At 39.3% G+C, this 22,497-nt stretch overlaps 3 protein-coding genes across 6 annotated transcripts; 2 read left to right on the top strand and 1 right to left on the bottom strand.

Moving 5' to 3' along the window:
* The first annotated feature begins 742 nt into the window (after nt 1-742).
* LOC148886826 (heterogeneous nuclear ribonucleoprotein D-like) lies at nt 743-5,443 on the top strand. 2 transcript variants are annotated; one of them, XM_089017528.1, is made up of 10 exons: nt 743-946; nt 2,349-2,547; nt 2,640-2,808; nt 3,109-3,273; nt 4,015-4,146; nt 4,243-4,366; nt 4,438-4,520; nt 4,554-4,632; nt 4,925-5,010; nt 5,093-5,443. In XM_089017528.1, the coding sequence occupies exons 2-9, from the start codon at nt 2,375-2,377 to the stop codon at nt 4,990-4,992; spliced, it is 993 nt and encodes a 330-aa protein (XP_088873654.1). In that variant the 5' UTR covers nt 743-946; nt 2,349-2,374; the 3' UTR covers nt 4,993-5,010; nt 5,093-5,443. The 2 variants fall into 2 exon arrangements, with proteins under 2 accessions (XP_088873654.1, XP_088873653.1); XM_089017527.1 differs by having other exon boundaries at nt 4,438-4,632.
* Nucleotides 5,444-11,102: 5,659 nt separating this feature from the next.
* On the bottom strand, nt 11,103-14,212 carry LOC148886825 (uncharacterized). 3 transcript variants are annotated; one of them, XR_016117938.1, is made up of 5 exons: nt 14,073-14,212; nt 12,991-13,049; nt 11,737-11,913; nt 11,580-11,671; nt 11,103-11,495 (listed from the first exon to the last, which is right to left on the bottom strand). XR_016117938.1 is itself a non-coding variant. In XM_089017660.1 (5 exons), the coding sequence occupies exons 1-5, from the start codon at nt 14,104-14,106 to the stop codon at nt 11,228-11,230; spliced, it is 501 nt and encodes a 166-aa protein (XP_088873786.1). In that variant the 5' UTR covers nt 14,107-14,212; the 3' UTR covers nt 11,103-11,227. The 3 variants fall into 3 exon arrangements, 2 of the variants coding, with proteins under 2 accessions (XP_088873786.1, XP_088873787.1); XM_089017660.1 differs by having other exon boundaries at nt 11,866-11,913; XM_089017661.1 differs by lacking the exon at nt 11,737-11,913.
* On the top strand, nt 12,705-16,088 carry LOC148886824 (cornifelin homolog B-like). The gene is made up of 4 exons (XM_089017662.1): nt 12,705-12,724; nt 14,122-14,235; nt 14,313-14,473; nt 15,474-16,088. The coding sequence occupies exons 2-4, from the start codon at nt 14,130-14,132 to the stop codon at nt 15,603-15,605; spliced, it is 399 nt and encodes a 132-aa protein (XP_088873788.1). The 5' UTR covers nt 12,705-12,724; nt 14,122-14,129; the 3' UTR covers nt 15,606-16,088.
* The last annotated feature ends 6,409 nt before the right edge of the window (nt 16,089-22,497 follow it).

Genomic DNA, 22,497 nt, shown 5'->3' with positions numbered 1-22,497 from the left:
TTTTTTTTTTAATCGCCGGTAACTGTGAATAAAGTAACTAAATTGTGAACTGTAGCTCAAAAGAAATAAACAGATTCGTTTCAACTGGTTTGTGTTTATACCCTCCTGTTTTTTTTATTTCATGAATGTGTCAGTATTAATAATAATACGTTCCATTTCAAGCCCATTTCAAAATCTCGAGGGTAGTTTACAGTCACAGACAAGCATAGGTACTATAATAAATAAAATCCAATCACAAATCGAATACAAAAAAATAAATAAAATACAATTATAAATAGAAACAAGAGAGGGAGAATATTCATCGTCGTGCCATAATATCCCATAGTTTTGAAAGGCGCTTAGAAATGAAATGTATTATAGTTCAGTTGCAAACCGTAGCTTTTTTAGAATCTTTTGTTTTGGAGCATTCATGTCCATCGAGTTCGATTTGTACCAAGTAGTGTTAGTGTAACAAAGTTTACAAATAAAGTGTGTATTGGTAGTCAATTTGGTATCGATATCCATCGAAAGTTACATGTTTTGCGACGCTGTAGTACAAGCTAACAGTAGCCTAAAATGGCTTTCCGGTAGGACTGAGTTTGTGTACACGAAGGACGCTCGGGTGTGTGACGTCACATGCCATTGGTTTACATTAAACCAATGGCATGGCGGGATTATTCGCGCTCCTAATTTCTCCGACCAATTGGAAAGCATGTTGTTAGAACGTCGCTCGCCGCTAGGTCATATCCGGTCGTATATAAACCGCCACGAGATAGCGGTGAATTCGGAGTGTCCATTTTGAGCTGAGATCCGGCGTCTCCCTCTCTTTTTTTCCCCCTTTCCCCTTGTTCAAGTCAGACACATTTTCCTCTTTTTTTCCGGCGCTAATTTGTAATTGTCGGACTATCGCCGTGTTGGGCTACCTTTGCGATTTGTGCCTAATTCTACTGGAACATTTCCCTGATCGGTAAGACGATGCTATCGACGAGCTAGCTAGCTAACGCTAGCGCCTTATGTGTTACGTATGGCGAATGAATGGTTAGCACGCATCGAGGTCGAATTTCAACCTGGTACGCCGTAATCGATTTTATGATCACGAACGTTTCTTCCGTGCGCGGTGTGTCATGTTTCGCTTCGTTTTGTTTGCAAGTGACGGAATGCTAACCGGGGCCTAGCCCCCCCCCCCCCCCACACACACACACACAACAAGCGGGGTTCGTTAGCATCCGGCTAGCCATCTTATTGTTTGCAAACATTTGCCGCCGTCGCCAAACAGGCAAACATAGCCGACCAAGTATCTATTTATAAACTTCCACTGTTATATAACCCTGCAAATATGCTGTGATTTTAAGTCCAGTTGCTAAAAGTGGCTTATTGCGTATGTTTTTTTTTTCTGTGTAACAAGCGTGCATTTGTTTGAATGGGAATATGCCCCCCCTCGCGCCATCATTATTTAAGTCAAAGTCGAACAACTTTGAAGTCGCTCTTTAATTCATGTCAACTACTTGAAACGCTAAAAAACATATTATATTTGATAGTCGCGTTAAGGCAAAAGGAAAATACGTTTAAAAAATGTGATTCTGTCAAAGTAATTAAAAAGACGAGTCGGGATTTCAAAATAAGAGCTCAGCCGATTTAGATGTTATTGTTGTATTGGATTTGTCTTTATCACCGTTGCTGGCTACCTAGCTAGCTATCTATTTGCTGTCTAGTTAGCGAGCTATCGATTAGCTAGCTAGCTAACTTGATCTATTTGAGTTATTCCCGGTTGAACGGGGTCATCGTTGCTGGCTAGCTATCTATTTGTTGTCTATTAACTGTCTAGCTAGCTAGCTATTAGTTATCTATTAGCTATTTAGCTCGATAAATGAAATGTACTATTATTATTAATACCTGACAGAAATTCAGACCACTCTCTAAATAATGAAAACATCAAGAATTGCAATGCTTTTATTTTGATGCGTAACATAATTTTTTTAGCACGCCACTGACTTCATTGTTGTTTATTTTTTTTCCTCTCTTCACATCTTTTTATTTATCTGGCTATCCAGCTGTCTTGCTAGCTCTCTGTCTGGCTATCTCGTTAGCTAGCTAGCCATTTGCTATCAGCTGTCTCGCTGGCTATATATTAGCTATCTAGCTGGCTAGCTATTAGCTATATATTAGCTAGCTTTCTATCTGAGTTACTTCCGGGTTGACTGAACGCTGTCGCGTGTGGCTGCCGCTGCTCACCCACAGAGAAAACCTGTGATTGTAAAGTGACCTTGAGAGTTTTGAAAGGCGCTTAGAAATGAAATGTATTATTATTATTATTATTATGATATAATCATCATGTTAATGAGTAATACTGTGCAAAAATCTCATTTCAGGCTAACGTTACCAATCGACCGTCAAGATGGCCGACGCTGACATTCTGCTCATGGAGACTTCGGAGCAAAACGGCAACGAAGGCGACGAGGACCAAAACGGCAACAACAACAACAACGCCGCCGCCGAAGCCGAGCCGATGGCCAACGACTCTGCCGACGGCGGCAAGATTGACGCCAGCAAAAGTGAAGATGACGACGGGTGGGTGCATTTCATTTCTTTTCTAAAAATGGCCGAAAAAAGTGCCATTTTTTTCCGACTGAACCCCTCGCAATCCCAATGGACTCCTCCAGCAAAATGTTTGTCGGCGGCCTGAGCTGGGAGACCAACAAGAAGGACCTGATGGACTATTTCAGCAAATTCGGACAAGTGTTGGACTGCACCATCAAACTGGACGCGGCCAGCGGGCGCTCTCGCGGCTTTGGCTTCGTGCTCTTCAAAGACGCCGCCAGCGTGAGCAAGGCAAGTGTGGCGCAACGTCGCCCGTATCCGCCCGCGTCCACCCAAAAGTGACATCACAAAAAAACGTACTCCAAACACCAATCAAAAAATGACTTAAAGTGTCCCAAAACTGCCACAAAATGAGCTCGGAGATGGCGAGTTTCAGAAGGTCCCGCCCCCTTTTTCGTGGTGTCACGCCAAGACATCTTGTTTTGATTCTCCGGCAAGGCGAGACGTCCAAACAAAGTCCCCAAAATGCATTGTGTGTCGCTTTCTCGGTCAGGGGCGTTCCTTCCGTGACGTGTCGGTTGTCCTTTTCAGGTGCTGCAGCAGAACCATCACAAACTGGACGGGCGCCAGATCGACCCCAAGCGGGCCATGGCCATGAAGAAGGAGCTTCCCAGTAGTAGGAAGATCTTCGTGGGCGGTCTCAACCCGGAGGCCACCAAGGAAAGTCTCGACGAGTACTTTGGAGCCTTTGGAGAGGTCAGGACCCCGCGACACCCCCACCTCACTGACCCCCATGACGCCATTTTGTGAATGAGCTTGTCCAATAACTTTGTACGAACTGTCCATACATTTCCAAGCATGGACATTTTAGAGCTATCTAGCTAACTGGCTATTAGCTATCGAGCTAGCTATCTAGCTCAGAATCAGAAAATCTTTATTCGTCCCACAATGGGGAAATTTGCTAGCTCTAGTTGCTATCTAGCTAGCTCTATTAGCTATTGAGCTAGCTATCTAGCTCAGAATCAGAAAACCTTTATTTGTCCCACAATGGGTAAATTAGCTAGCTCTATTTGCTATTTAGCTGACTAGCTAACTCTCTATTTGCTATCTAGCTGGCTATCTATCTAGCTATTAGAAAGCTAGCTCTCTATTTGCTATTTAGCTGGCTAGATATCTGTCTATCTAGCTATTGAGATAGCTAGCTAGCTCTCTTTGCTATCTAGCTCGCTATCTATCTAGGTATTAGCTAAGGAGCTAGCTTTATATCTGTTTGAGTTACTCCCGCTTGCTATCTGTTTGTTATCTATTAGCTAGCTGTTAGCGGTCTAGTTGGCTGGCTATCTAATCTATAAGCGGTCCAGCTCGCTGGTTAGCTCTCTATTAGCTAGCTAGCTTTCATCTATTTGAGTTACTTCTAGCGTTGAGTGACCGCTGGCGCATGTTGCGTCAAACAAAAACATTTCTAGATGCTAACGCGTGTCGCCCGCCACCTTTCAGGTGGAGACCATCGAGCTTCCCATCCACCCCCAAACCAGGAAGAGGCGGGGCTTCATCTTCGTCACGTACAAAGACGACGCCGGCCTCAAGAAGTGCTTGGAGAAGAAGTACCACAACATCGAGGGCGGACGGGTCGGTGGTCACGCCGGCTTTTTTGCGGGTGTTGACAACCTGCCGCTGGGGTGTTTGACTGCGTGCGTGCGTCCTTTTGTGTTTTTCGCGCCGCAGTGCGAGCTGAAGATCGCGCAGCCCAAGGACGTGTACCAGCAGCAGCAGCAACAACAGCCGCAATATGGCGGAGCAGCGCGCGGCGGAGGCTACGGCAACCGAGGAGGTCGCGGCAGCCGCGGAGGTCGGGCGTCGTACCTGCAACCGAAGCCCGGAAGCGCAGGAGGCTTCATAGGCTCGCTTTTGCGTCCGCAGGCCAGAGCCAGAGTTGGAGCTACGGCGGCTACTACCAGAGCTCCGGCTACGGCGGCGGCAGCCAGAGCTACGGCGGCGGCGGCCAGAGCTACGGCGGCGGCGGCCAGAGCTACGGCTACGGAGGCTACGGCGGCGGCGGCTACGAGTACGACTACCCCTCCGGCGGTTACTATGGATACCCCGGATATGACTACAGTACGTCCTTGTCGCCAGTTGGCAACATTTCATATCGCCTTTTGTAGTCGGGAGAGACATTGTAACATACTGGACTTGGTCAAATTGACATTTAACTCTTTCACTGCCAGACGATGTGTCCACTCTCGCGCCAGGGTTTTTGTCATCACAAAATGAAGTTTCCCAAACAAATTTAGCAATGACGAGTTAATTGGAGTTATATACATGTGAATCGTTTTGTATATTTATGACTCGGTCGTGTGAGGCCACCCTGTGCGGGTGACGATGATGCTTTTTTTGTTTGTTTGGGCAGGCCAGGGCGGCGCCAGTTACGGCAAAGCTCCCAGACGGGGCCACCAGAGCACCTACAAGCCATACTGACGCATGCGAGCATGGCAGGTAGGTTACCCGCACGTTACCCACGCGTTACCCGCACGTCGCCGATGATGCTTACGCCATTCTTGTCTCTCCGTCTTTTAAGGATCCAGCAAACTAAAATGGCCGACTGGACAAACGCGACTCCTGTTTGATGACGACGAGAGCATTTGTACAGAAAACGTCAGAAATGTAACTTCTTTTTTTCCTCTTTTTTTTTGGTATGCTTTCATTTTTTTTTTTTTTTTTTAGGATTTATTTTCCTTGCGTTTAGTTTTTTTTCCCCGCCCAACATTTCCATTGAGAGGAAGTGTAATTTTACTGTACTTTTTTGGTACCTGTTTTGATTCTAATGTATTGTTGAGGGTATTTTACATGTCAGCTGGCTTTACGGGTTTGGACGACTTGGCGCTGTAAAGGAGCTTTTTTTTGACAATTAAAAGAAGAGAACAATTTACACACACGGTTTACTTTTTTATTGTTTGACAATGAAAAACATTGAACGGATAGCCGAAAAAACGACCATGTATAGTAAGGCATTTTTAGCCGAAAAAACCGACCATGTATAGTAAGGCGTTTTTAGCCCAAAAAACGACGATGTATATATAGTAAGGTGTTTTTAGGCAAAAAAAGACCATGTATAGTAAGGCATTTTTAGGCGAAAAAAACGACCATGTATACTAAGGCGTTTTTTTGCTGAAAAAAACAACCATGTATAGTAAGGCTTTTTTTAGGTGAAAAAAACGACCATATATAGTAAGGCATTTTTTGTGGAAAAAAACGACCATGTATAGTAAGGCATTTTTAGCTGAAAAAACCGACCATGTATAGTAAGGCGTTTTTTTGCTGAAAAAAACGACCATGTATATATAGTAAGGTGTTTTTTTGCTGAAAAAAACAACCATGTATAGTAGGGTTTTTTTTAGGCGAAAAAAAACGACCATGTATAGTAAGGCGTTTTTTTGCTGAAAAAAACAACCATGTATAGTAAGGCTTTTTTTAGGTGAAAAAAACGACCATATATAGTAAGGCATTTTTTGTGGAAAAAAACGACCATGTATAGTAAGGCGTTTTTCTGAAAAAAAACGACCATGTATACTAAGGCGTTTTTTTGCTGAAAAAAACGACCATGTAGGTAAGGTGTTTTTTTGCTGAAAAAAACAACCATGTATAGTAGGGTTTTTTTTAGGCGAAAAAAACGACCATGTATAGTAAGGCGTTTTTTGACGAAAAAAACGCCTTACTATACATGGACGTTTTTTCGCCTAAAAACACCTTACTATATAAACATGGTCGTTTTTGGGCTAAAAACGCCTTACTTTATTTTCGTCAAAAAACGCCTTACTATACATGGTCGTTTTTTTTTTCGCCTAAAAACGCCTTACTATACATGGTCGTTTTTTTTCAGCAAAAAAACGCCTTACTATACATGGTCGTTTTTTTCGCCTCCTTACTATACATGGTCGTTTTTTTCAGCAAAAAAACGCCTTACTATACATGGTCGTTTTTTTCGACTCCTTACTATACATGGTCGTTTTTTTTCAGCAAAAAAAACGCCTTACTATACATGGTCGTTTTTTTCGTCAAAAAACGCCTTACTATACATGGTCGTTTTTTTCAGCAAAAAAACGCCTTACTATACATGGTCGTTTTTTTCGTCAAAAAACGCCTTACTATACATGGTCGTTTTTTTCGTCAAAAAACGCCTTACTATACATGGTCGTTTTTTTCAGCAAAAAAACGCCTTAGTATACATGGTCGTTTTTTTTCGACTAAAAAAGCCTTACTATACATGGTCGTTTTTTTCAGCAAAAAAACGCCTTACTATACATGGTCGTTTTTTTCGCCGCCTTACTATACATGGTCGTTTTTTTCAGCAAAAAAAACGCCTTACTATACATGGTCGTTTTTTTTCAGCAAAAAAACGCCTTACTATACATGGTCGTTTTTTTCAGCAAAAAAACGCCTTACTATACATGGTCGTTTTTTTTTCGCCTAAAAACGCCTTACTATACATGGTCGTTTTTTTTCAGCAAAAAAACGGTTTACTATACATGGTCGTTTTTTTCGCCTAAAAAAAGCCTTACTATACATGGTCGTTTTTTTCAGCAAAAAAACCGCTTACTATACATGGTCGTTTTTTTCAGCAAAAAAACGCCTTAGTATACATGGTCGTTTTTTTCGACTGAAAAAAGCCTTACTATACATGCCTTACTATACATGGTCGTTTTTTTCAGCAAAAAAAAACGCCTTACCTTACTATACATGGTCGTTTTTTTCGTCAAAAAACACCTTACTATACATGGTCGTTTTTTTCAGCAAAAAACGCCTTACTATACATGGTCGTTTTTTTCGTCAAAAAACGCCTTACTATACATGGTCGTTTTTTTTCGTCAAAAAACGCCTTACTATACATGGTCGTTTTTTTCAGCAAAAAAACGCCTTAGTATACATGGTCGTTTTTTTCGACTAAAAAAGCCTTACTATACATGGTAGTTTTTTTCGTCAAAAAAACGCCTTACTATACATGGTCGTTTTTTTCAGCAAAAAAACGCCTTAGTATACATGGTCGTTTTTTTCGACTAAAAAAAGCCTTACTATACATGGTCGTTTTTTTCGTCAAAAAAACGCCTTACTATACATGGTCGTTTTTTTCAGCAAAAAAACACCTTACTATACATGGTCGTTTTTTTCGACAAAAAATGCCTTACTATACATGGTCGTTTTTTTCAGCAAAAAACACCTTACTATACATGGTCGTTTTTTTCGTCAAAAAACACCTTACTATACATGGTCGTTTTTTTCAGCAAAAAAACGCCTTACTATACATGGTCGTTTTTTTCGTCAAAAAACACCTTACTATACATGGTCGTTTTTTTCAGCAAAAAAACGCCTTACTATACATGGTCGTTTTTTTCGTCAAAAAACGCCTTACTATACATGGTCGTTTTTTTCGCCTAAAAACGCCTTACTATATATACATGGTCGTTTTTTTCAGCAAAAAAAACGCCTTAGTATACATGGTCGTTTTTTTCGACTAAAAAAGCCTTACTATACATGGTAGTTTTTTTCGTCAAAAAAACGCCTTACTATACATGGTCGTTTTTTTCAGCAAAAAAACGCCTTACTATACATGGTCGTTTTTTTCGACTAAAAAAAGCCTTACTATACATGGTCGTTTTTTTCGTCAAAAAAACGCCTTACTATACATGGTCGTTTTTTTCGTCAAAAAACGCCTTACTATACATGGTCGTTTTTTTCAGCAAAAAAACGCCTTAGTATACATGGTCGTTTTTTTTCGACTAAAAAAGCCTTACTATACATGGTCGTTTTTTTCAGCAAAAAACACCTTACTATACATGGTCGTTTTTTTCGCCTAAAAACGCCTTACTATACATGGTCGTTTTTTTCAGCAAAAAAACGCCTTACTATACATGGTCGTTTTTTTTCGCCTAAAAACGCCTTACTATACATGGTCGTTTTTTTCAGCAAAAAAACGGCTTACTATACATGGTCGTTTTTTTCGCCTAAAAAAAGCCTTACTATACATGGTTGTTTTTTTCAGCAAAAAAACGCCTTACTATACATGGTCGTTTTTTTCGACTAAAAAACGCCTTACTATACATGGTCGTTTTTTTCAGCAAAAAACACCTTACTATACATGGTCGTTTTTTTCGTCAAAAAACACCTTACTATACATGGTCGTTTTTTTCAGCAAAAAAACGCCTTACTATACATGGTCGTTTTTTTCGTCAAAAAACGCCTTACTATACATGGTCGTTTTTTTTCGTCAAAAAACGCCTTACTATACATGGTCGTTTTTTTCAGCAAAAAAACGCCTTAGTATACATGGTCGTTTTTTTCGACTAAAAAAGCCTTACTATACATGGTAGTTTTTTTCGTCAAAAAAACGCCTTACTATACATGGTCGTTTTTTTCAGCAAAAAAACGCCTTAGTATACATGGTCGTTTTTTTCGACTAAAAAAAGCCTTACTATACATGGTCGTTTTTTTCGTCAAAAAAACGCCTTACTATACATGGTCGTTTTTTTCAGCAAAAAAACACCTTACTATACATGGTCGTTTTTTTCGACAAAAAATGCCTTACTATACATGGTCGTTTTTTTCAGCAAAAAACACCTTACTATACATGGTCGTTTTTTTCGTCAAAAAACACCTTACTATACATGGTCGTTTTTTTCAGCAAAAAAACGCCTTACTATACATGGTCGTTTTTTTCGACTAAAAAAAGCCTTACTATACATGGTCGTTTTTTTCGTCAAAAAAACGCCTTACTATACATGGTCGTTTTTTTCAGCAAAAAAACACCTTACTATACATGGTCGTTTTTTTCGACAAAAAATGCCTTACTATACATGGTCGTTTTTTTCAGCAAAAAACACCTTACTATACATGGTCGTTTTTTTCGTCAAAAAACACCTTACTATACATGGTCGTTTTTTTCAGCAAAAAAACGCCTTACTATACATGGTCGTTTTTTTCGTCAAAAAACACCTTACTATACATGGTCGTTTTTTTCAGCAAAAAAACGCCTTACTATACATGGTCGTTTTTTTCGTCAAAAAACGCCTTACTATACATGGTCGTTTTTTTCGCCTAAAAACGCCTTACTATATATACATGGTCGTTTTTTTCAGCAAAAAAAACGCCTTAGTATACATGGTCGTTTTTTTCGACTAAAAAAGCCTTACTATACATGGTAGTTTTTTTCGTCAAAAAAACGCCTTACTATACATGGTCGTTTTTTTCAGCAAAAAAACGCCTTAGTATACATGGTCGTTTTTTTCGACTAAAAAAAGCCTTACTATACATGGTCGTTTTTTTCGTCAAAAAAACGCCTTACTATACATGGTCGTTTTTTTCAGCAAAAAAACACCTTACTATACATGGTCGTTTTTTTCGACAAAAAATGCCTTACTATACATGGTCGTTTTTTTCGCCTAAAAAAAGCCTTACTATACATGGTCGTTTTCTTCAGCAAAAAAACGTCTTACTATACATGGTCGTTTTTTTCGTCAAAAAACGCCTTACTATACATGGTCGTTTTTTTCGCCTAAAAACGCCTTACTATACATGGTCGTTTTTTTCAGCAAAAAAACACCTTACGATACATGGTCGTTTTTTTCGTCAAAAAACGCCTTACTATACATGGTCGTTTTTTTCAGCAAAAAAACGCCTTACTATACATGGTCGTTTTTTTCAGCAAAAAAACGCCTTACTATACATGGTCGTTTTTTTTCGCCTAAAAACGCCTTACTATACATGGTCGTTTTTTTCAGCAAAAAAACACCTTACTATACATGGTCGTTTTTTTCAGCAAAAAACGCCTTACTATACATGGTCGTTTTTTTTTTGCAAAAAAACACCTTACTATACATGGTCGTTTTTTTCAGCAAAAAACGCCTTACTATACATGGTCGTTTTTTTTAGCAAAAAAACACCTTACTATACATGGTCGTTTTTTTCAGCAAAAAAAAACACCTTACTATAACATGGTCGTTTTTTTCATACAAAAAAAAAACGCCTTACTATACATGGTCGTTTTTTTCATCAAAAAAAAAACGCCTTACTATACATGGTCGTTTTTTTTCGCCTAAAAACGCCTTACTATACATGGTCGTTTTTTTCAGCAAAAAAACACCTTACTATACATGGTCGTTTTTTTCAGCAAAAAACGCCTTACTATACATGGTCGTTTTTTTTTAGCAAAAAAACACCTTACTATACATGGTCGTTTTTTTCAGCAAAAAACGCCTTACTATACATGGTCGTTTTTTTTAGCAAAAAAACACCTTACTATACATGGTCGTTTTTTTCAGCAAAAAAAAACACCTTACTATATACATGGTCGTTTTTTTCATACAAAAAAAAAACGCCTTACTATACATGGTCGTTTTTTTCATCCAAAAAAAAAACGCCTTACTATACATGGTCGTTTTTTTCGCCTAAAAACGCCTTACTATACATGGACGTTTTTTTCAGCAAAAAAAAGCCTTACTATACATGGTCGTTTTTGTCATCTAAAAACGCCTTACTATACACTTTTTACTGCTTAAACGCCTTTCTACGTGCCGCGCCAATGAGAACACAAAAAAGACATACATGATTTTAATCAACACGGGATTGTAGAAAACGGGTATGAATGGTTGCGAGCTATTTGAAATGAGCAAAGCACCGCGCAGCGTCGCGTCGCGTGTCTTCCACGACACTCGCGCAGCAACTACGTCTCGGCGATGGGCGCCAGTCTGGGCGCCTCGGACGTCGTCCGCAGCTTGCGCGGCGTCCTCGCAGATACGCCGCCGCCGCCTCTTTGCTGATGTTTGTCCTCTTTGACTTTGCGTTCGCCGGCGCGCAGGAGCCGGGCGGCCGTCAGGAAAGGGTCGCTCGCCCCCAAGTGCTCCCGTGGGGGAGCGCGGGGGAATCCGGCGGCCCCGCCGGAGGTTCTCTTGTTTTCCGCATCGGAGCTGCCGTTCATTTTGTGCGTTGGCCTGCAAGCAAAAGTGAAGTTGCGAACGTGCGCGAGAAAATGACGAACGACATTGTGAGGAGGAAAGAACATTTTTTTTTTCCACCTGATGCGCAGTTGGCGATGCACGTCTCTTCTGCCGCTGGAAAGCTTTGCTGGAATTGGAATTGGGACTTCACTCATCTTTAGACTCCGCCCCTGCAACACACACACACACACACAGTAATAGTAGGTCAATCCTTTTGGTGTTTATTTTTTTTAACCTGGGGGCAGTGAATCCACTATTCCTGTCAATCTCTTCTGACATGGGCATCTAATTGATTAAATGCCACCCCTTCAATTTTCAAATTGAGATGGCTTGACGATTCCCAACCGCCGAGGGCTCCGCTGACCTTTGACCTACTTGAGCATCGGCGCGTTCCGACATGAACCGGACGAACCTGCGGCGAGGAGAAAAGTAAACAGATGAGCGATGTGGATCGAGAGGTTACAGTCCACGCGGTCGCGGCACTAGCGGACAAAATGACAATGTCACAAAAAGTATAATAATGTTAATAATAAAAAGAATAAGAATGCATTTAATTTATAAGCACCTTTCAAAACTCTCAAGGTCAATTTACAGTCACAGTATCAGTTTTTCTGTGGTTGAGCTCGCTAGCGAATGGATAGCAAATAGCTAGTTAAATAGCTAGCCAGCTACATAGCAAATAGAGAGTTAGCTAGCAGCTAGATGGCAAATAGAGATCGAGCTAGCTAGATAGATAGCTAGCCAGCTAGATAGCAAATAGAGAGCTAGCCAGCAGCTAGATCGCAAATAGAGATTGAGCTAGCGAGATAGCTAACCAGCAAGATAGCAACTAGAGAGCTAGCCAGCAGCTAGATAGCAAATACAGAGCTAGTGATAGTCGTGTACAGCTGCTAGAACGCTAATATTTGTGTTCAAATCATTCGCAATATATGACCCTCAATTTGTCATTTTTTATAAATTAGCAAAATTAACTCATTTCTGTCCTAATTTTCTTCCCGAAATGTCCGAAACTGTTTTTGAATTAAATGACATGGCGGGCCAGATCTGGAATCCAGGTTGGTGATGATGTCATCGTGATGTCGGCGGAACGTTGCCGTCAGCTGCTCCGCGACCGGACCGGCAGGTTGGGCCGGTCTGCTTTTTTTTTATTTGTAGAAAGTCGTCACGCTCTTTTTTTGCCAGACCGTCGCCTCCCTTTCCTCAAAAAGGTGCCACGCACTCAGGTAAGACACGCTAGCTCCCATTTGAATCGTTTGTTGTGGGGCTTTTTTATTTATTTGATATTTTGAGATGTTACTGTTTTTGGTGTAGAAGAAGACTGGATTTGAAAGGAATCGGGTCCATCAAGCTCGCGATTAGTTTTCCGTTTGGAAAATTAGCTAATGTGATGTTTTGTTTGTCAGTTGCGTCTCATGAAATGTGATTTTTTTTTTTTAATAAGTGGTTTTTTTAAGATGAACGTTTTCAAGGGGGAAAAAAAAAACCTGACCTTGTTCTTGAAGATGTTTTCGGAGTGTTGACTTTTCCTTTGGCGAGTTTCAAAGTTGTCTGGAAAGATCCAAATGACACACTTGAAAAAGCAAACAGAACTATTTGTTTTGATTATTTTTTCACGTGATACTAAATGACTTTGTTTTGTGGGGGGGGGAGAAAAAAAAACATCATTAGGGCCAGGTTGAATATATATATATATTTTAGAGATGGGGTATTATTCTGAGAAAAAAAGTCGAACATTTGCGAGTTTTAATGTCGCAAATTTGCTCAATTCAAACTCAAATTTGTTAGATTTAGTCACAAATTTGCTAGATTTAAAGTCACAAATTCGCTAGATTTAAAATCGCAAATTTGCTAGATTTAAAATTGCAAATTTGCTAAATTTAAAGTCACAAATTTGCTAGATTCAAACTCGCAAATTTGCTAAATTTAAAGTCACAAATTTGCTAAATTCAAACTCGCAAATTTGCTAGATTGAAAGTCACAAATTTGTTATATTTAAAGTCACAAATTTGCTAGATTTAAACTCATAAATTTGCTGGATTAAAAGTCACAAATTTGCTCCATTAAAAATCACAAATTTGCTAGATTCATACTCGCAAATTTTCTAGATTTGAAGTCACAAATTTGCTCGATTCAAACTTGCATATTTGCTAGATTTAAAATCACACATTTTTGAAATTTAAAGTCACAAATTTGCTAGATTCAAATTCGCAAAATTTTCTAAATTTAGTCACAAATTTGCAAGTTTGAATCTAGCAAATGCGTGACTTTTTTTTTCTCAGACTAATACCCCATCTCAAAAAAAAATATATTTCAACCTGGCCTTAATGCTCTTCTGTATGAATCATATTAAAATGTGGTCATCAAATGTTTTTTTTACTCCCTTTTTAATCCGATGAATCACCCGCATGTGCCTATCAAGCTTATGATCTCCTTTTGACAGGAAATACGATATCTGATAAAAACAAAAACAACCAAAAAAACAGTGTAGCGTACTCACCTTTTTTTTGAGCAGCAGTAGCACACACCCAAGGTGTGTGTGTGTGTGTGTGTGTGTGGGAGGGGGGTATTTACTCATTGAGTGGGCACGGAGTGTGATTTTTGTCATCCTTCCTGCGTCAAGGAGCCGACATGACGTCCAAGATGGTCGTCAGGCAGCCTCAGCCCGTCATGGTTCACCAAGACTCCAACGAATGGGGCAGCGGCATCTGCGACTGCTGCGACGACGTCCCCATGTGTAAGAGACAAATGACACTTTTACGGTTTGACTTTTTGTTGTTTGGACGAGCATTTTACGTGTGGAAAAAAAAAAAGGTTGCTGCGCATTTTGGTGCCTTCCTTGCTTCGCCTGCATGACGGCCAAGAAATACGGCGAGTGCCTCTGCCTCCCGCTGGTAGACGTCCTGCTCAGGGCCTTGGTGCCCGCCGTCACCATGTCCACCAGGGTGTCCATGCGCCAGCTCTATGGCATACGGGTAAGAAGGACACCGGATATTTTACATTTCACAGCAGCAAATTGAGGAAAGGGAGAGGAAAGGAAAGGAAGAAGTAGAAAAAGAGAATATAGGAGCTGCTGTAAAGGCAGTCACTCTCTTTTAGATTCACGAACATTAAATTCGTGAGAATATAATCTTAGCATACAAAGTAGTTTTCGGCAGAAGAAGACCAAACCACACGGCCAAAGAGCGACACCATGGCTTCCAAACTACTTTTCCACACCCCCTCTGTTTGAGTGCAGACGTGGTTTGTTATCGAGTGAAGTACTGTTGCTATTATGGGAGCGAAAAAGACCCCATCACAGGCTAGTATTCAGACGAAGAGGACACAAAATAAAATGACGGTCGAGCAGAAAAAGCAGATCATCGAGAAACACAAACGAGGGTGCGTCCCAGTACCAGTATGCTAAATCGACCATTGCTACGTGTGTGGCTAAGGGTGTTTCTGTGCAAGTCTCAGGCAATACCAGAGGTTGAAAAACTTCTGTTGATTTGGATTAACGAAAAGCAGCTAGCAGGGGACATTGTGAGTGAGAAAGCACGGCAACTTCACTCGAATATTATCAAGAAGCAACTACATCAACAACCATCACAAATGTCAATAAAATGATTTTATTATACAGTACAGTTTATTTCTTTCATTAAAATACAATAGCACATTTTTATACATACAATACGGCATATTTTGTGTAGTTTTAAGGCTTATTTAGTAGAAAATTATGTTTTTGCAGGGGCCTGGGAACGGATTATTCTCATTTTAATGGTTTCCTATGGGAAATTAATGTTTGGAATACACACTTTTCGCCTTACACACACTTCCTGGGAACCAATTACGTTCGTAAGTTGAGGTATCACTGTATAAGGGAAAAAATGACTGCTTTCTTCCCACCCCTTCAAAAAAACTCAGTATTTTAGTGAAAAATGTGATTTTTGGTCTATTTGGAGCCCGAGTGACGTGGTCCCCGTTTTTCCCCCGCAGGGCTCCATGTTCAACGACTGCGTATGCGCCACCTTCTGCACGGCGTGCGTTTGGTGCCAGATGGCGCGCGAGATGAAGGCGCGGGCCATCGAAATCGTGCTGGTCAACAAACACACCAAGACCTTAGCCTAAACCACTTCAACGCCCCCTTTCATACATTCGTGGGGGTCCCACCATCCTTTTTTTCTCCACTGCCTTGAATTAAGAGCGCTCCGATTTACAACCATTTTCATTTTCACTTGCTCATTTTTGTTTTATTAGCTTTGAGTTGTGATTTGTTGCGGTCGCTCAACGCCCCCTAGAGGATCGGAGTGCGAATGCAGGGTAAAAAACAACAACGAATCTGTGCCATTTGACTCTCGTAAATGGTTTCTAGGATAATTTAACGAATGACACCGCGCGTTCTTTGCACGGGTGATGGAGGGAGGGGGGGGGGTCGTTTTCATTCATCCTTCTCGGGCGATGACACGATTGACATTTTTCATTAAGTTAGTTCTGATGTTTATGTTGCTTCTCATTATTTATCTTCGTATTAATTATCCAATGTCAGTGACAGAAAATGTAAAGTTGTGATTATAACTTTTTTTTCAAAATAAAACGAAGTAAAACTTTGGATCCAATGACAAAAAAATTTTTTTGGGGGGGTCACTATGATGGCAGCAAAAGTTTGAGTGGTGAGAAGTTAAGAGAGAAAAATGTTTTGTTTTGTTTTAGGTGGAGTGTGGGGCAGACTAAACGATTCAAATCACACATAAGACAAATTTGTACAATATTTTTTTGTTTCAAATACGACTGCATCAAGATTGTTTATTATTCTTATTATTTTTGTAAAGAATGAATCACACAGATCCATAAGGAGCCGCCCCCACCCAAAAAAAAAAAAAAAAAAAAAAAAAAACGGGATGAGAGCAAGCATTTGGGTTCACCGGGGCGAAAGGGGGCCGACGTTAATGGGGTGCGAGTGAAGGGGTGTGGCCGGCGGGCCAGCTCGTAAAGGCGGCAGGAATGTTCATTGCTGGCTGGCTGCCCGCTTTGTTGTGATGGGTGGGGGGCACAGGGCTTCTGTTGTGCCTCCTTAAAAGGCCCACAAGGGCTGATTTAATATCTGTGACTGACACACACACACACACACACACACACACAAAAACTAATCCCACCTCCAGCACTCACTTCATCCGCTCCCATTTTGGGAGAAAATAGCTCGTCTTATTTCCTCCGTTTTGTTTAATTAGCCTGTCGGTGACCCCCCCCCCCCCCCCCCCCTCCGCCCCACCTCGAATCTAGTTTGTAAAAGTTACACAAGTACAGGTGCAACTAAAGCTGCAAATGTTGATTGTATGCATTTTCTGGAGCAGTTGTCTGCCGAACCACCAGGGGGCGACGAATGGTTGGTCTTCATTCAAGTAGGCAGACCAAATAGCAGATTTAGATACAGCTAACCCCCCCTCGAAATTTGACTTAAAAAAGGATTGATCGTTTTTTTTTTCGACATTTAATCAATATATATCTTTTTAAAATGTATGTTATATTTCATCCAAGCAGTCATTTTGTAATTCAGTACTTCAGTAATTCAGTACTAAAAGTGGTACTAAAGTGGCAATTCCCAGAATAAACATTTTTGAAGAAGACAAAAATATTAAAAAAATTAATAAAATCATAACTTCTCAAAAAAAAAAAAAGGTTTTGATACATGAATTCTGGACAATATTAACTGCAATTATATGAGGATAATAATCATGATATACTGTGCCTGTAAAGTGCCCATGAGTTTTGAAATGTGCTTAAAAATACAATTTATTATTATTATTTATATAATAATAATAATAATAATACATTTAATTTCTAAGCGCCTTTCAAAACTCTCAAGGTCACTCTTCAGTCACAGGATAAGTTTTTCTGTGGGTGAGCAGCAACAGCCACACGCGCCAGCGTTCACCCAACCCAGAAGAAACTCAAATAGATAGAAAGCTAGCTAGCTAATAGATACCATAATAATAATAATAATACATTCTTTTATAAGCACCTTTCAAAACTCTTCAAGGTCACCTTACAGTCACGGGATAGCTACCTAGCCAGCTAGATAGCTAATGGATAGTAAATAGATAGCTAGGTAGCTAGCTATTTTATATTATTATTACAAAGGTGGGAGTGCTTTTTTTATTTTTTTGCAATTTTATTTCTGATTAGCTACTCAACCTGACATTAAAACTTGAAATTGGGGGGGTGGGAACAAAATAAATACTGCATTGCGCAACCTCAAAGTTAAATACAAGCGAATTGCACTTAAGCCGCAATTCTTTCCCCTACCATCAGAGGGAGCTTGTGTATCGCACACTTGTAAGAATGGGGCTCAGTGGATGGATGCATTTGAACCTGAGGGCGATGAAGCCCACCTGAATGACATGTACTGTGATAACGTGACCCCCCCCCCCCCCCCCCTCACTCCTCCATTTTCCGCCATGACAGATAGAGATGCATTCTATCTAGATCCAAGTCTTTTGTCATTTCCTGAGGGAAGTGTTCCTTTTGCAACAAAAAAAAAAAAAAAAGGACAAGTTCCGAGTTTGCGGGGGATGAGGGAGTGGACTGATAACGCTCAGATTAAGATGAGGTGACGGTGCGTTGCTTCGATGGAGGAGGGGGCGACGACATATGCGTGGGGCGCTCGGGCGTAGTCCGACTATCATGGCGCGAGGCTGCGGGCAAACAAACAATTCTGACCTCTAAAACAACGGCAGCGGGGAGCGTCTGATAAGTGCGGCCGTCCGCGGCGAGGGGAGGGCGGGGGTCGAGGGCAAAGGGCCGCACGGGGGCCCGGATTTATCGGACCCCCGCTGATTTGGCCGTCTGTTTCCATCGGAACGAGATTGTCAATCAAAACGTTCGGGTCTGTTGGTAGACAGACGACAGGGATTGTGGGTACATTTGGTGACAATGTCAGCATTCATGTTCAGTTGGGATTTCACCAGAAGAAATATGTTTGAGACTAAAGTCAAAATGCCACAAGAAAAATCATTTAAAAACATTTTAGTTTGACAAAATTTGCTCTTGTTTAAGGCAAAGATTATTTTATTTATGACGGTTAAAAAATTAGGAACTTGACATTGGGGTTGAGCCCTTTTTATACGTTTGTAGATGCAGGACGGAAATTTTGCTAAAGACAACTAAACAACTAAAGTTGTAGCAATTAATTAACATTTTTAATGTGCAAAAGGGGAAAATGCAGTTAACTAAAATATTTTTTTATAAAAAAATGTATTAATTTATTTTTTAAAAATTATTAAAAATATGAATCTCTCTCTATATATATATATATATATTTTTTTTTTTCCACGTGCAAAAGTGGGAAATGCAGTTAACTGAAATCTTGGCAAAAATATATTAAAAATGTATTAATTTATTTTAAAAATGTATTAAAAATATGAAAAAATATTTCTGTAAATGCAGTTCACTAAAATCTAAAAAAAATGTATTATTTTAAAAATCTATTAAAACTGTCTCTCTCTCTCTTTATGTGCAAAAGTGGAAAATGCAGTTAACTAAAATCTTTCCAAAAATGTTAAAAGGTATTAATTTATTTTTAAAATGTATTAATATGAAAAAAATCTGTGTATATATATATATATATATATATATAGAAACTGTATATATAAAAATTATCTATAAATAATATAAAAAATCTTTTTAAATGTGCAAAAGTGGAAAATGCAGTTAACGAAAATATTTTTAAAAATATATATTAAAATGTATTAATTTATTGTAAAAATGTATTTAAAATATTTAGAAAGATTTCTGCATTCATATACTGTATATATAAAAACAAAAAACTATATTTCAAACTAATATATATTCTTTCAAACCGAGTTTGTTTTTGGCAAAATAAAATTCACCCTTTTAATTTTTGTTCTTCCAAAATTATGATTGGCCATAATAATAACTCCCCCACACAAGTAGGACATTTTTACTGTTTTTTTGTTTTCGCCAAATGTGACTTCTTCATTTATTCATAATAATTGATTTTTGTAAGATAGCGTTTTTGTGGTGCTATCCACCTTAATTTTATTTAGATTATAATTCAAAATTTCACTTTTTCACTTTGTTTGCTCACTGTTGTAATTCGCAATGTTGAAATTGCCGAACTGACGATCACAATGTTACTTTGCTGGCCCATTTTTTTTTATTGCGCAGATCTTGTCGTCGTCCAGTAGGGGTCAGTATCGGACGAAAGGGGTAGTTTTTTTCCCCTCCTTCTCCAACGCTCGGTCGGTCATTAGCGGTGCTAGCGCAGTGATATACGGCCACCGCCAAAGTGCATCTCGAGCTTCGTTGAAAGGCTGAGGAGCGTCTATAACTCTTGCTCACGCGTATGTGACTTGTCGCTATTCGTGGACCCCAAAAAATCTACACGCCTCGATAGGCGCTAGTTTGGATCTTTTATCGGGGAATGAAACACGTGACCGTCAAGGACGAGTGTGAAAAACGTCTGCCTGGACGCAGACGGCGTGATTGGCCGAGAACCAAGTTTCGGGAATTGCCTTTCAGTTGTCAACACAGAATTTAAAATTGTCCAGACCGGGCCCCGTGCGCACGTGCGCCTTTTTCTTTTAATGGCGGCACCACAAAAGTCTTGACACCCTCTTTTTATTTGGGCCTCTCCGGGCAACCTTTTTGCTTGATGTGTGTTTTGTAAATGCTTCAATAAGCTTGATATTACATTGTTAGAGATTAAAAATGTTTTATTGTCATCGTATTAATCTTTACCCGGTCATTGTTGCTGGAATATCTGTCCAAATTTATTCCTAAGAATTTTATATTTAGTGGATAAAATCGTGGAGGCCACATCATTAATTTTGGCACTTTTTTTTTTTGGGGGGGGGGGGGGGGAATATATTTTAAGATGTGTTTATTTATTTCTATGTTTATTTTATTAGTGGATACACATTAAACAACATTTTTGGGCCACATCATTAATTTTGGGACTTTTTTTTGGGGGGGGGGTTTATTTATTTATTTAATTATTAGGTGTTACACATTAAAACATTTATGGCCATGTAAATAATTTTGGGACTTTTTGGGGAAATATATATTTTAAGAGGCATTTATTTATTCATTTTATTAGTTGATGCATGTTAAAACATTTTTGGCCATGTCATTAATTTTGGGACTTTTTGGGGGAATATATATATTTTAAGAGGCATTTATTTATGTATTTATTTAGTGCATACATGCCCTTAATTTGGGGATTTTTTTTGGGGGGGGGATATATTTTAAGAGGTATTTATTAATTTTATTAGTTGCTACACGTTAAAAAAAATTGGGCAATATCATTAATGTTGGGACTTTTTGGGAGAAAAAATATTTTAAGAGGTATTTATTAATTTTATTAGTGCACACATGTACAAAAAATTGGGGGCCACTGCATTAATTTTGCGACTTTTTTTTTTTTTTTTTTGGGGGGGGGGGGGGGGGGGGATATAATTTAAGAGGTATTTATTTAGCAATCCCTGACCCAAAACATGTTCTTTAAAAATATCCTTCTCGTATTGTAAGTTTTCCGCATAGATGATTACAATTTTTGGGAATTATTATCAGAAATTTTTTTTTTTTTTTCAAGATTCCAAAGGTTTTTAGTTTAGATGTCAACTTTTAGTTTGCTCACATTTGAACTTTTTTTTTTCCTGGAATCCTTCCGAGAGAAATGGCATACGTTTGGTTTGAAGGACGCCATTTAATCCTGGTTGACCCGGAGCGCCTCTAACTACCCTGACCCGTTGTACCCCCCTGTCCCCTCCTCAAAAAAAAAATCCTTAAAGCTAGACTCCTTGTCACCATGGTGATTGCTAGACTAAACAGCCAGCAAAATTCACCAGAACTGCACTCCATTGGATGGCCACCCCCTCGCCCCCCCCACCTTCTTTTTCCAGCAGGCTCACATTTGCACACGTGAAGTAGCCAAGGCTAACGTGTAGCCTTAACATTCTTGACGCCATAAACAAAAGCGAAGCGGACAGATGCATCAGAGTGGGGAACGTTAAAGATGTCCTGACAACCAGAGTGCTTAAAAAAAAAAACAAAAAAAAAAAAACACCCCCCCCCCCCAAGAAAAATGGAGGGAAAAAAATCCAACTGAAACTTCATATCGTAAAAAGGTCAAAATTGTTCACTTTAACGAAAAATGTTTTATGACGGTTTTGCAATGAGAAGTTATTGAATAACGGATGTTTGCAACTCATCTTTTGACATGGACTAAAATTTCATGGTGATTCCTAAAACTTTTCGAGCGATTGGAATTGGCTTTTTTTTGGGGGGGGGGGGAATATATTTTAAGAAGTATTTATTTATTTATTTTATGAGTGGGTACGTGTTAAAAAATATTTCTGCCCATGTCATTAATTTGGGAACTTTTTTCGGGGGAAATATGTTTTGAAAGGTGTTTATTTATTTATTTATTTATTTTTATTTTTTATTTTATTTGAGGATACACGTAAAAACATTTTTTTGGCCACGTCATTAATATTGGGACATTTTTGGGGGGAAATTATATTTTAAGAGGTATTTATTTATTTCTGTATTTATCTATGTATCCAAGAAAAAAAAATAGCCAACTGAAATTTCATGTCATAAAAGGGTCAAAATTGTTCACTGTAACGAAAAATGTTTTATGACGGTTTTGCAATGAGAATTTATGATACGGATGTTAGCAACTCATCTTTTAACATGGACTAAAATTTCCTGGCAATTCCGTAAACTTTTTGAGCGATTGGAATTGGTTTTCATTTAGCATTAGCGAAAACTCAACTTTTGGGTCTATGCCTTGGACAATCTCACTCAGGTTCCCGCAATGGATGTATTTTATGTGTAACAGATTGGTCGCTTGACATGAAAAAGAGCCCAAAAAAAAAAAAAAAAAAAAATTGTAATCGGCCTTAGGAGAAGGGACGCAAAACGGCCGGCAGACATGTTGGAGTCCCTCAGGTCCGCCGACGCGACCGATTGCTTGACCGCATTCTGGCATCGTGACTCC

Source organism: Hippocampus bargibanti, linkage group LG16 (assembly GCF_051943395.1).
Source record: "Hippocampus bargibanti isolate YZ-2025 linkage group LG16, ASM5194339v1, whole genome shotgun sequence".
Taxonomy (NCBI): Eukaryota; Metazoa; Chordata; class Actinopteri; order Syngnathiformes; family Syngnathidae; genus Hippocampus; species Hippocampus bargibanti.
This window is presented reverse-complemented; position numbering and strand designations above follow the sequence as displayed.

Coding starts and splice junctions, on each gene's coding strand:
- LOC148886825 (XM_089017660.1), bottom strand. CDS start 14,106: ATGACAAAAATCACACTCCGTGCCCACTCAATGA. Junction 11,672..11,865: donor GATGCTCAAGTAGGTCAAAG/GTCAGCGGAGCC, acceptor TGTGTGTTGCAG/GGGCGGAGTCTAAAGATGAG. Junction 11,496..11,579: donor CATCGCCAACTGCGCATCAG/GTGGAAAAAAAA, acceptor TTTTGCTTGCAG/GCCAACGCACAAAATGAACG.
- LOC148886824 (XM_089017662.1), top strand. CDS start 14,130: ATGACGTCCAAGATGGTCGTCAGGCAGCCTCAGCCCGTCATGGTTCAC. Junction 14,236..14,312: donor CTGCGACGACGTCCCCATGT/GTAAGAGACAAA, acceptor AAAAAAAAAAAG/GTTGCTGCGCATTTTGGTGC. Junction 14,474..15,473: donor GCCAGCTCTATGGCATACGG/GTAAGAAGGACA, acceptor TTTCCCCCGCAG/GGCTCCATGTTCAACGACTG.
- LOC148886826 (XM_089017527.1), top strand. CDS start 2,375: ATGGCCGACGCTGACATTCTGCTCATGGAGACTTCGGAGCAAAACGGC. Junction 2,548..2,639: donor AAAAGTGAAGATGACGACGG/GTGGGTGCATTT, acceptor GGACTCCTCCAG/CAAAATGTTTGTCGGCGGCC. Junction 4,633..4,924: donor ATACCCCGGATATGACTACA/GTACGTCCTTGT, acceptor TTGTTTGGGCAG/GCCAGGGCGGCGCCAGTTAC.